Genomic DNA, 14,141 nt, shown 5'->3' with positions numbered 1-14,141 from the left:
CTCTTTTGTTTTCACATGAGTATATGTCCTTGTCACTTTCCCATGTGTTGTGAGTTGTTTGTGACCTTTTGGACACCTTTGAGGGTGTTTTCTAGGTGTTTTTCTGTGTTTGTGATTGCCTGCCATTGTTTCCTATTGGCTCGAGTTCGGTTCGTCGAACGTTCGACGAGCCGAACTCGAACGGGAGTTCCGTTCGGCGAACCGACCTCGAGCCGAACCGGGACCGGTTCGCTCATCTCTACTCCTGACGGGCTCCAGTTCAAGTATAAAAAATTAAGGAAGATGGGGAGCATGTGTACTGTTATATATAGTAAACTCCAGTGATAAAACTTCATTTACTTTTACCCTGGAGGTTAGTTTGTGTATGTTAGACCCTAGACCTTAACCACAGAGTGTCTCATTCATGAAGGACCAATTTACCCTATTAAAGGCTATTTCAACATCAGTAGATGAGAGCATATGGAGCTTGGACTTCATTCTGACTCTCTGTAGAAGGTTCAATTTCTTAGTATTATTGTCTCTAGCCTCACTACCTCTCATGAACCCTGTCTGGTCTGGATAAACTCTGTTTCTTGATTATTTCTTAACCCCTTCCCACCGTAGCCACTCTTTAATTTTTGGCTTTTGTTTATAAGTTTTCTGGCATCCACCATGTCTGAAGCAAACTTGGCTGTATATATACTGCAGATTTTGTGAAGGGTTGCATCCATTAGTTGACAGCTTACAAACATCAATTACCTTTCTGTCAAATTATAAAATTTTGCTAATTTGCTATACACTTATTCTGCACCAAGTATCCACAGGGATCTCACTTTCAATGCATAAGCCCCTGGGTTGTGTCCATGGAGTAGCTACTGGCCAATTTAGTGGGTTGGCAGTAGGATAGTTAACAAGCCTGGTGAAGGTCAGGAGCAAGGCACAGGTCAAAACAAGAGTGGTAGAATCAAGGATGAAATCAGCAGGCTTATGAAGCCCAGGCTCAATATCTCCAAATAAGTTTATAATACATTGACAAAGATAAATGGAGATAGCACTGCAGCCGCAGGTAGGTACTCACAGATCGTAGTTCCACTGAATAACGGACTTCCAGCAGTCCACGATGGTGCTCAGCCAATGTTGCAGGAGAAGTCAGATGAATCCAAAGAAGGAAGGAAGGTGGCACTTCACAGTGGGGTTCTGCAGTTTTTAATGTGCAATCATATGAAAGTTACATAGGTGGGGAGGGAGAGTCTGTTTCTCACTGAGGCGAAGTGCTTCCACGGGTCGAAAGATCTAAATGTAACTGTAAAGGGGGCTTCACAAGCTGTGCCATCGCTAACGAGATGTCGTTGGGGTCACGGAATTTGTTACGCACATCCAGCCTAGTTAGCGACGTCGTAGCGTGTGACAGCTACGATCGACTGTTAACATTCAAAATTACTTCCCTGATCGTTGACATGTCTTTCAAATTCCAAATATTGTTCCTGTTGCCGGACGCAGGTTGTTCGTCGTTCCTGCGGCAGCACACATCGCAATGTGTGACACCGCAGGAGCGAGGAACATCACCGTACCTGCGGCCGCTGGCAATGAGGAAAGAAGGAGGTGAGTAGGATGTTACGGCCCGCTCATCTCCTCCGCCCCTTCACTTCTATTGGGCGGATGCTGAGTGACGCTGCTGTGACGCCGCACGAACCGCCCCCTTAGAAAGTAGGCGGATAGCCGGTCACAGCGACGTTGCTAGGCAGGTAAGTAGTGTGACCGGTGTTAGTGATGTTGTGCACCACAGGCAGTGATTTGCCCGTGACACACAACCGACGGGGGTGGGTGCTTACACCAGCGACATCAGCAGCAATGTCGCTGCGTGTAAAGTGCCCTTTAGACTAAAAGTAATCCAAATGTAAATGTAAAAAGCAACTCCTAATCAATTTTTCCTATTTTTTTAGGCTGCAGGGGGAAGCATCTCCCACCAAGTGAGCTTCTCCTACTTCAACGCTTTTAACTCTTTACTAAATAATATGGAGCTCGTAAGAAAGATTTACAGCACTTTAGCAGGCTCCAGAAGAGACTTGGAGGTCACCAAAGGTAGCTCTTTTTCCTTTATACTTTCTCTTGTGTATTGTTAGAAATGTATAAATAGTAGTGAAGAAGTGTTTACTATGACTTTATGAACTGTTTTCTGGCCTCTTAAAGGGGGACATGTCACCAGGTCAGAAGTGGACAGGTTTTTCTCTTATAATATTCTCTCTTCTATTTTAAAATCCGCCATACGGTTCTAGACATATGGGTCTTTTTATTTAGTGCAAATTTTTCTGGTCTTTACAAAAGGATGTGGCTCGCAGGAGTGTCTGAGGTGTGTCTTTAGACTTTTATGCATAATTACCCCATGAGCCACGCCCCCTCAATAACAATTAACACAAATTAAAAAGCCCAAATCACTGGAACCATATAGTGGATTTTTAAAAAGAAAGAAGGTGAATACTGAAGGGAGCAGCAGGAACAAAATAAGAGCAAAAATAGCCACTTTTGTTTATATTTCATACTATATGTAAATTTGTTGTTACATAGGTTGAAAAAAACCCTAGGTCCATCTAGTTCAACCTTCCTCCACTAATTATATATTTTTGTCACTAAATCATTTATAACCGACAATATTGTGTGCACTGAGGAAATCATCCAGCCCTTTTTTAAAAGTTGCTACAGTATCTGCCATTACTACCTCTTCCGGTAGGGCATTCCACAGTCTGACTGCTCTAACTGTAAAGAACCCTTTCCTATTTAGCTGCCGGAATCGCCTTTCTTCCACCCCCTGATCCTTAGTATTGTCTTTGGAAGGAATAAGTCATGTGCCAGTCCTTTATATTGACCACACATGTATTTATACATAGAAATGAGATCTCCTCTGAGACATCTTTTTTCTAAGCTAAACAAATCCAACTTTTCCATCCTTTCATCATACGGGCGGCCTCCATTCCTTGTAATAATCTAGTTGCCTGCCTTTGAACTTACTCTAACTTCTGAATAGAGAAACGTATCGTTTCAAGTCCCAATTTGGGATAAAACTGGACACTTTTGACTTAGGGCGGCTTTGCACGTTGCGACATTGCACGTGCGATGTCGATGGGGTCAAATCGAAAGTGACGCACATCCGGCGTCGCAGTCGATATCGCAACGTGCAAATCCTTTTTGATACGATGAACAAGCGCAAAAGCGTCGTTATCGTATCATCGCTGCAGCCTCCGACATTTCCATAATGCCGGTGCAGCGACAGGTGCGATGTTGTTCCTCGCTCCTGCAGCAGCACACATCGCTGTGTGTAAAGCCGCAGGAGCGAGGAGCTTCACCTTACCTGCCGCCGGCTGCAATGAGAAGGACGGAGGTGGGCGGGATGTTTACATCCTGCTCATCTCCGCCCCTCCACTTCAATTGGCCGCCTGCCGTGTGACATCGCTGTGACGCCGCACGACCCGCCCCCTTAGGAAAGAGGCGGGTCGCCGGCCAGAGGGACGTCGCACGGCAGGTATGTGCGTGTGAAACTGCCGTAGCGATAATAATCGCTACGGCAGCTTTCACTAGATATTGCACGTGCGACGGGGCGGGACTATCGCTGCAGCATCGGTAACACATTGTTACCGATGTCGCAGCGTGCAAAGCCCGCCTTAGGCTACTTTCACACATCCGGTTTGAGCAGTGCGGCTCAATCCGGCTGTGAAACCTATGGAACGGATGCGGCGAAAACACCGCATCCTTTGCATAAGTTTTTACATGCGGCCCGTCCGTTTTTTTCCGGTTGCGGCACGCTACTGAGCATGCACAGTGGAAGAAACCGCATGCGGCGGCCGGATGCGTTTTTTCCGCATCGCGCCGCATCCGGCGTCCATAGGCATGCATTGAAAAATGCGCCGCAGCGACCGGAGGCGGCGCGATGCAGTTTTTTTGCAGGAGCAAAAAACGTTGCAGGCAACGTTCCATCCGGCCGCGGCATCGGCCAAATCTGCCGCATGCGGAAAAAACGGACCAAACGCAAGCCCATGCGGCACAATACGGCACTAATGTAAGTCTATGCAAAAAAAACCCGCAACCGGCGTAAAAAAAAGGTTGCGGTTTTTCTGCAGAGCGCCGTATTGTGCTGCAGAGCAAAAACCGGATGTGTGAAAGTAGCCTAAGTCACAGATTCTCTTTTAAGATCATCATAGTTTAGGAGACTACTCTTTTGTTCACAGCTGAGTATCTGAGAAGTCTGGGTATAAATCCATGTTGTAAAGTCTGGGGCATGACAGAAATACACACACTATCTACAGTTCAACAATTCCATAAGTAACTTAGAGAAAAGGGCTTATGTAGTAGATGAGAAGGTGCATTGATCTGCTTGGCTATGCCAAAGGGTGCATTGAGCACCACCTGTGCTTGGTTTGAACAGTCATTTTGTCCTGGCAGACTCTCTTTAAACATTTTATAGTTTATCGAGAATGTAAAAAAAAAAGTTGGACAGGTGCGACTCTTACTTCTAGGTCCCTTTTATATAGTAAAAAGGCCACTTTCTCCATTGATATTAATGGGAGTTCCAGAGAGGAGGAACCCGCATACATTTATGAAATACAGCTTTAAGTACATTAACTCAACAATAATGTTACCAATACTTCATGTAGTATGTCAAAACACAAGCAAATTGTGGGTTTCAATACTCTTATGTTGTAAATTATAGGGCCACAAAAATTGTTAAAAATTTTAAAATTCTTTCTTGTTGAATTTTTCAGAGGAATTTGCAAATTCTGCAAACAAATTTGGGCAGATCACTCCACTGGAAATTGACATTCTGTATCAACTATCAGATTTATTCAATGCAACTGGGTAAGTGCTTTATCTTTGTTTTTTGGGGGGTTTTTTAGAACAAGAAAAAATAAATTCTGTATTTTATATAAAGGCAGCCTATCTTTCCAATCATTTTTATACTGTTTGCAGTACATCTAAAATAGGGGTGGGGAACCTTTTTTTCTGCCGGGGGCCATTTGGAAATTTCTACCAACCTTCAGGGGCTGCACAAAATTATCAATGTGAAAATGACCCTGCTATATTTTGTCATACAATTAATTAACTCTCCCCTACTGCGGTGACCGGAGCTGCTTCTATTTGGTGTGGCTGTGATGTTTGGTGATACTAATCATGTTGCATCTCACAGCTGCCTTTTCAGGTTTGTCTTGGTCTGGAGTGTAGTCAACTCTTGGTGATAGTAAGATTTAGAAGATTGATAAACTATATACATCTCATAACAGACGCTGTATATACATCACAGGAGATGCTGGAGACACATACATCACTGGAGGGGTTGGAGGCATATACATCACATAGGAGACACTGAGACACTGGGACTGCTGTATATGCATCACATAGGAGCCGCTGGGACTGCTGTATATACATCACAGAAGACTCTGGAGGCACATATATCACATAGGAGATGCTGGAGGCACATACATCACTGGAGGGGCTGGGGGCATATACATCACATAGGACACACTGGGACACTGGTACTGCTGTATATGCATCACAGAGGAGACGCTGTGACTGCTGTATATAAATCACAGGAGACACTGGAGGCACATACATCACTGGAGAAGCTGGGGACATATACATCACATAGGAAACTCTGGGACTGATGTATATAGATCACATAGGAGATGCTGGGACTGCTGTATTTACATCACAGCAGACACTGTGGGCACATACTTCATACAAGGGGCTGGGACATGTATATGCCTACAGCCTCTCCTGTGATGTATATGCCTACAGCCTCTCCTGTGATGTATATGCTCCCAGCCCCTCCTGTGATGTATATGCTCCCAGCCCCTCCTGTGATGTTTATGCCCCCAGCTCTGTCTGTGATGTACGTATAATGCTCCAGCCCTTCCTGTAATGTATATGCCCCTGACTCTTACAGGAGTGTTGAATAGGGAAACCCTTTATATGATGTCTTTATTCCTTAACGTAGGATATGAACATTCCTTATCTTCATGTTACAACCCCTTTAATGCTTTCACGGTGTAGGTGGAATTGGGATGATCCCGCGAACTTTCACTTAAATATGTAAATCCTTTATCACGTTTCTTGTAATTTTTCTTATTTTACTAGTGCATCATTTTGTGGAGACCTGATATATATGTTTTTGCTATTTTTTTTCCAGACGTCTTACTCTTACAGATATCGAAAGAATAGCACCCTTAGAAGAAGGGGCGTTACCTTACAACCTCGCTGAACTCCAGAGACAGGTAGGTGAAAGCTCAAAAACACCAGGCAAAAAAAAATACACAAATATAAATGTAAAATATCTGTTTAAAAATTCTGCACAAGCCATGCTTTACTACTTTAGTTTAGGAAAAATGTTCTCTAGCGTTTATGAAATAAAGATTTACAAATTTTTTTCAATATGTGAAAAACTATATTGAAAAATAATTTTACAGTTTCTTGGAAAAGTATTCATACCCCTACTCTATACTACTGATTTTTTTTTTTACATTACACACACAAACTAAATGTATTTTATTGGGATTTTAAGTAATATCACATAACAAAGTAACCAAGATTGCTTCATTATAAAGAAAAGGAAACATGGTTTTCTAAATATTTAAAAAAAAAAAAAAAAAAAAAAAAAAAAAAAATGAAGATTGTGACGTGCATTTGTATTCAGACCCCTGTAGTCTGATACACCAATTTCATTCAGACATCACCTAATTATTAAATTAAGTCCAACTGTGTGTGATTTAATGTCAGTATAACTGCAACTGTTCAGCAAAGGCCTCAGAGGTTCGTTTGAGAATATTAGGGATCAAGCCACATAATGAAAATCAAGGAACACACCAGACAGGTCAGGGAAAAAGTTGTGGAGAAGAGTAAAGCAGCGTTAAGTTAAAAAAAAAAAAAAAAATAGTCCAAGGTCTGAACATCTCACGGAGCACTGTTCAACCCATCATCCAAAAATAGGAGTATGGCACAACTGCAAACCTACCAAGATTGTCCACCTGGAGCTAATTTGCGAAACCTATTAAGACATAGCCGTCCTTCTAGAGCTAATTTGCAAAGAAGAATGGGCTAACAAATCAGCCTATAGACTTGCAGCAGATATTGCAGCAAAAGGTGGTCCCCTTTTGACTCAGGGGGGCTGAATACAAATGCACTTCACAATTTTCAGATTTTTTATTTTTAAAATATTTAAAAAACAATGTCTCATTTCCTTTACACTTCACACATACTACTTAGTGTTGATATATCACATAAAATCCAAAATTAATATTTTTTGTGTAGTGCAAAAAAAGAAGTAAAATTTATGGCTAGCACAAAAAAACATTCACCTATTTGACTTATTCTCAAAACATGTACCGTATTTTCCAGCGTATAAGACGACCCCCTAACTTTTCCAGTGAAAATATAGAGTTTGGGATATTCTTAATGTATAAGACTACCCCTCTTCCAACAAAGGAAGGCGATACTGTGGGCTCAGGGGTGTAGCGGCGGGCTCAATTGAATCTCCTGCTTATGGCTTACCAGGGTGACAGCGGGGGAGTGGCGTCATAGGAGGCAGGGTCCCAGGACGCGCTTGAGGGTGTCGCGGCGGGCGCCATTGAATCCCCCGGATATGGCTTACTAGGGCGACGGTGGTGGAGCCGGGTCATAGGAGGCAGGATCTCAGGACATGCTCGGGGGTGTCGCGGAGGGCACCATTGATGTGTGGGCCGGCAGTTTTCAGAGCTGTCACAGGATGCGGTGTCTCGGCGGCAGGTGCACTGAGCGCTGACTGCCTGCTCCATTGAATTGCCCATGGTTGACGAGATGGACTTCAAGAAAATGGCCACGGAGGCCGCGTGTGCGAAGATAGGACTCCGCGGCCATTTTCTTTAAGCCCACTGCATTAATCTGCGCATGCGCCACCTCCACGGCCAGTTTCTTGAAGTTCATCGCATTAACCGGGGGAGATTCAATGGAGCCGGCAGTCAGCTTAATACACCTGAGATACCCTCACAGCCCAGCCGCCCACTGATCAATGCACCCGTCGCTGAGACACCATCGCAGTCCACAGATCAATGCTGCTCGCCATGCCGCACCCCCTAGAGCGTCCTGTGAGCCTGTTTGCTATGACCGTAATTATACAACCTATAAGACAAGACCCGGTGTATAAGACGACCCCCGACTTTTGAGAAGATGTTCAGGGGTTAAAAAGTAGTCTTGTAAGCTGGAAAATCCAGCATATGACAATTTAAATCATGATAGATAATTCACTGGGACATTGAATATTCTGATAGTTCATTTTTAATTCCATGATCAAACTTGTGCAGCTCAAGGCATTGTTCATTTTTCACAATCCCTTTAATGAAGAAAGTTCCCAAAATATATGGTGATCATAGGAGCCCCAATGATCTGCTATAAGGAATATAGTAAGTTTTTAGTTTTCCTGCAGCGCCTCTACAGGACAAATTAGTCATTACATGGTTAGTATTAAATCTTTGCATTACATGAGACATCTTGTTTTAGGCCCTGTGCACACACTGTGTTTTTGCTGCAGAATTGGTGCAGTTTTTGTTCATAAGCTTCATGCAGTCCTTCCCCAGCAAAGTCTTTGAGAAATCCGAAATGCTGCGCGCACGTTGCTTCTTTTTTCCTTTAAAGGTTTTGCTGCAGATTTTCCGCAGCAAAAACAAGCAGCCTGTCACTTTTTTTCTGCAGGTCTCTTCGTTTTTCCCTTTATTTTGCCATTGACAATTTAAAAAAACACAGGGACATAACGCAGGGAAAAACCGTACCAAAAACACACCAAAACCGCACCAAACCGCGGTAAAAACGCATGCGTTTTTTTATGCATTTTTCGGCCAGAGGGTGCGTTTTTTGCTGAAGAAACATAACTTTTGTGTGCACACGGGGCCTTATTGTGATTTCTTCAAGGCGAGAAACTTTCTGCAGCTGATTTTTTTTCATTGTCCAATAGAGCAGATGAGATCTATTAACTCAGAATTTCCTAAGCGTACAGTGCCAAGTAGCAGCTGTCCAGCACCAGTGTTTCTGATTACAAATCATGTATCCTTGTGGTCGCCAGTTTTCCCTTTAAACAAATTACCATCGCTCCCTTGAATATTCAGTTTTTTTCTTTGTAAATCTTCAATGTGGTTCCAAACAAATGGACTTTTTTATTTAGCACTAATTTCTATCGTCTTTACCAAGGGAATGGTGCTCACAGTGTCATTTAGTGGAAGGGGTGTGACTTTACATGTACCGCTCCTGCAGCAGTCGGACTGCTCGGATCCGGTGGTTTTGCGGTGGCTCGAGGGTCCCCGGACCCGGGGCTCAGCGGCCACTCAAATAAAAAGGGGGGGGAGAAAGTTTGTGACGTTACCCGTTGTTCTCAGTAAGGAGAGTACTGCCGCTGCCGATGGGAGTACCCGGGGCTAATGGAGCGGGGCTGCCAGATGGTGATCCCTCCATAGGTAGGGAAGGCCCCGGGGCTCAGGAGGGTTGGTGGATGGTACGATGGAGGTGATGTGCGCAGGCAAGGACCCGGGGAGGACAGTGTACTCACTAAGGTGGTGCAGTTGTTAGTGCGGCCAATAAGCAGACTCTGATACAGGAGACAGGAGTAAACCAAATCTCTGGGTACCGCTGCCGCTTTGGGGAGCCTGTCTGGGATTCCGTCCCCACTGGTATTGCTTAGTGGTCCGGAGCCTACCTCCTTGCACAATTGTGTAGATGTTCCTAAGTGACCCTTCGGCTTGAAGCTGTCAAGGTCCTGCTCCCTATAATGGTATAGTGGAGCTGTGCTCTTGATGGCTGACACTTGGGATTTCAGTTGGCTGCATACACTGGAAAGTCCTATCCCCCTCGTTGTGTTGATTCCTTCGATCTCTGAGCTCTTGGGAAAGTTCATAAAGAGACTAACCTCCACAGGTTAATTATCAGGTTGCGTGAAGCTACTCCCTGACCTAGGGTCCTGTACCACGCCGTGTTCGGTACCGGTCCGGTTACTGACGTCCTGGTGCCGACCGTTCTCCAAAACTAAGTCTATTACATCTCTTCCAATACCCTGCGACCGGGTCTCCGACTCCTCTGGTCCAAGACCACCTTCTGCGACCCAACCAAGGTCACACAGGGAGCTCCAACTCCCTCAGCTCCTCACTCTTTGAGGACTACACTAAGAATTTGCTTCCTTCCCTCCCACCAGTCTGCCTGACCCCTAGGCGGGTGGCCCTATTCCAGCTAGACCGCCCACTGGTGTGCCTGACAGGTGTGAGATGTGGTTAGGATTTGAGTGCTGATGGAAGCAATACCGGTAGTTAGGATCCCAGAACCATGGAGGGTGGGTTCTGCACCATGAGATACAGGGGTGCAATTCCCTGTGACACCCTGACAGAGGCAGGGGCGTCACATATACGCTGCTCTGCATTATTACCCCGTGAGCAACGAGGGTTAGGCGGGAATAAAAAAGGCAAAAATTGGCCCTATTTGGCTTGGCGACAGGTCCTCTTTAAACACTTAGCATTCACTGATATTATGTTGCCATTCTGAAGTTTTTATTAGTTTTCCATTTTTACCATAATTAGAATTTGAGTTTCTATTACATCTTCCAGGCTAATGTCTCCCATGTACAGTCCGTACCGGCTAGGCTTGCTCGGTGCGGCAGAAGTGTTAAGAACAGATGTTCAGGAAGTCGGGTTCTAACTTATTTCTAAAATTGCTCACAACCTGTCGCTCCAGGCTGGTGAATGTCACAACACTGAACTTCGCTGGCCCACCAACAGAGACAAATGACACCAGAACGTAATCTTATTCTTTCCCGCTCCTTTCTTTCCTTACGTTTTGCAAACAGACTTTATTGAGAAAGTCTAAAGTTATTCCAGGAAGCCGGTGCAGAACATCAAGCAAAGCCGAAAGTCTGCACTAAACAGAATGGTTAGATCATCCGGGCGAAGGGAGATCTACAGTGACATAAGAGTAAATATGACAGATTTCCAAGGAGATTTTAAAAGGTTTTGAAAAGATTTTGAAAGTTTCCCAAGTTCTCCCAGGATTAATGGAACTTGTCAAACTTTTTTTTTTTCTTTTAATAAGAAGGTAATTTTGAATGATAATTTTGTTATTGGTTATGGACTATTCCATTAGATTAACCACCCAGCACATCCATTAATATGTTTCCTTCCCAAGATTGTTTTTTCATAATTGTCAAAAATATCATTGATCGAAACATCATCGAAATCTTCTTTTTTTTTTTTTTTTTTAAGGGTTTTCTAGAGTTTTGATGACCTATCCTCAGAAGCTATCCTCAGGGTAGGTCATCATTATTAGATCACTGGGGGTCTGATAATTTGTCCGGCACTCCCATTTATTAGCTGTTTTCAGCCCTGGCCGCGGCCGGATGTAAACAGAACCATAAGGCTATGTGCGCATGTTGCGTTCTATTAGTCACTGCATGTGCGTCTCAGAACGCAGCTGAAAAGCTGCGTTCTGAGATGCATTGTTACAGCAGAATTCCTGCTGAATTCATGCTTTCTGGATGCTTCCAGAATGCACATTTTTGACAGAGCGGTCCCACTCGGCTTTGCAGCATCCCCATAGACTTGCAGCAGAGCCGAGTGGGACCGCTTTGTCAAAAAGAGCATGGCTGACTGTGAGACAGAGCCACGCAATCAGAATGAACTCAGATGAACTTCACCTGACTTTTTTGTGATTGCACAGCTCTGTGTGTGTGTCGCGGCTTGATTTGTGGTCACACGTGAAGGACTTACCTGTGATCGCAAATCCCCTGAGTGACTGCAGTGAGCCGCGCAACCAGCTGTGTTTTCACTCAGGTTACTCGCGGCCACAACTGCAGTCCTCCACCTGAGAGCGGTGGCTGCGAGTAACCTCAGTGACAGCACAGCTGATCGTGCGACTCACTTCAGTTGCTGCATGGAGCTCACAGGAGCGGCAGTGTTCTACTGCTGCTCCTGTCAGCTTCTGATGTAGCAGAGCTGAAAGCGTCATGGGACCTTGTGTAGATTACGTCGGACCTGGAGGTGTTTTTGAGGGGTTAGTAATGTGGTGAAAGAGTGTTTTTTGTTTTTTTTTTTATCTTTCATTACAAATAAAGGATTTTTCGTTGTGTGTGTTTATTTTCTTTAACTTACAGGTTAATCATGGAAGGTATCTCGGGGAGACGCCTGCCATGATTAACCTAGGACTTAGTGGCAGCTATGGGCTGCTGCCATTAACTCCTTATTACCCCGTTTGCCACTGCACCAGGGCAATTCGGAATGAGCCGAGTGGAGTCCCGGGACTGTCGCATCTAATGGATGCGGCAATTCCGGCTGGCTGCTGGCTGATATTGTTAGGCTGGGGGGCTCCCCATAACATGGAGCTCCCCATCCTGAGAATACCAGCCTTCAGCCGTGTGGCTTTACCCTGGCTGGTATCCATATTGGGGGGGACCGCACGTCGTCTTTTTTGTTTTAAATTATTTATTTAATTTTTTTACTGCTCGATATAGACACGCTCACCGGTGGCTGTGATTGGTTGCAGTGAGACAGCTGTCACTCAGCGTGGGGGCATGTCTGACTGCAACCAATCATAGGCGCCGGTGGGCGGGGGAAGCAGGGAATACGAGATGGATTAATGAGCGGCCGGCATTTTCAAAAGAGAAGCTGCCACAGTGTGAACGCCGTGCAGCGCCACGCCGGTGATCAGGGATCGGTGAGTATGAGAGAGGGGGTGGGAGGTAGAGACCGACATGGACAGAGAGAGAGATAGAGATAGAGACCTCGAGAGAGAGACAGACCGACCGAGAGAGAGAGAAAGACAAAAGACCTGTGTTTATGTCAAAAAAACATGCAGATCGCAACAAAAATGCAGTGCAAACGCACTGCTTAACATTTTGGCAGTGTTTTTCTACAACTCATTGATTTCAATGGGTGTAGAACGCAGCCAAAACAGACAAAAGAATTGACATGCTGCTTTTCTTAACGCAGAGATTTTGTCAAATTTTTGACAATCAAAACGCTGCGTTTCAAAAAGCATCGTGCGCACAGATTTTGCATGATTCTCATAGACTTTGCAGGGGAACCAGAACGCATGAATTTTGTCAATGTGACGCTGCTGCTCAAAACGCTGCAGAAATGCAAAAAAACGCAACGTGCGCACATAGCCTAAGAGCACAAGTCCGTTCACTGTGGTTTCGGTACACATACTGTAATAAGCTCTATGGTTCTCTTTCACACAAAGGACAATATTATTATAGAAAAAAAGAGCATAAAAATATGTGACAAAACTATCCTATATGAACTTGGTAAAATTCAACCCAACACAGATGTCTGAACTTAGAGTTCGGAGCACACCACTCCCCCGCCTTACTGCTGCCTGTTTGCAGGAGGTGGTGCGCTCCTGAAAATTAAAGGGAAGCTGTCACCCTTATAAGCTGCGGCCACCACCAGTGAGCCCTTATATACAGCATTCCAGAATACTGTATATAAGAGCTCAAGCCGCCCTGTAAAATGTAAAAAAACACCTTTATTATACTCACCTAGGGGGTAGCAAGGTCCAATGGGTGTCAGTGCTCTGGGGTCCATCTTGTGCAGTCCCCGTCCTCCTTCCCAGCACCGTGTGGACGACGCGTCCTACGTCATCCAGACAGAATCCTCCATTGTACTCCTGCTCATGTGCACTTTAATCTGCCCCACTGAAGGTAGAGCAAAGTACTGTAATGCGCAGGCGCGAGGAAAGGTAAAAGACCGCCTGCACATGCGCACTACAATACTTTGATTAAGGATTCACACCAGTTACGTTTCAGCTTTCTATGGAGCTTTACTGGATCTTTCCTCATTGGTATTTATGAGTATTGCTGAAGTGCTAGGATCAGCTCATGTACAAAATGTCATAAAATTAAAACTGCCACCAAAGATGCATTTGCAAAATGCCAACAAAGTATCTTGAATCTCATAGCATTTTTTTCCCTTGCATTTTAAAACACAAACAGAAATGTGGATCCCTAAAAGAAGACGACAAAGCGGTTTCCTAACGCTGCCTGTGCATTAAAGAGGACCATCCACCAGGATTTTCCTATAGAAACTAAAGTGGGTGCTATACTGGCGCTATCATGCTGATTCTATACATACCTTTAGTTGTGAGATCGGATGTATATTTTCTGAAATACAGACAAG

At 44.6% G+C, this 14,141-nt stretch overlaps 1 protein-coding gene across 1 annotated transcript in view; it reads left to right on the top strand.

Annotated features, from left to right (window-relative positions):
- SLC25A12 (solute carrier family 25 member 12) overlaps positions 1-14,141 on the top strand; it is a 215,283-nt gene that overhangs the window by 85,833 nt on the left and 115,309 nt on the right. Inside the window, exons 7-9 of the mRNA XM_075317328.1 lie at positions 1,923-2,061; positions 4,734-4,827; positions 6,155-6,239. Of these exons, the coding sequence (XP_075173443.1) occupies positions 1,923-2,061; positions 4,734-4,827; positions 6,155-6,239 (318 nt within the window). The remainder of the gene's footprint in view (positions 1-1,922; positions 2,062-4,733; positions 4,828-6,154; positions 6,240-14,141) is intronic.

The sequence above is a fragment of the Anomaloglossus baeobatrachus genome, chromosome 7, assembly GCF_048569485.1.
Source record: "Anomaloglossus baeobatrachus isolate aAnoBae1 chromosome 7, aAnoBae1.hap1, whole genome shotgun sequence".
Classification (NCBI taxonomy): domain Eukaryota; kingdom Metazoa; phylum Chordata; class Amphibia; order Anura; family Aromobatidae; genus Anomaloglossus; species Anomaloglossus baeobatrachus.
This window is presented reverse-complemented; position numbering and strand designations above follow the sequence as displayed.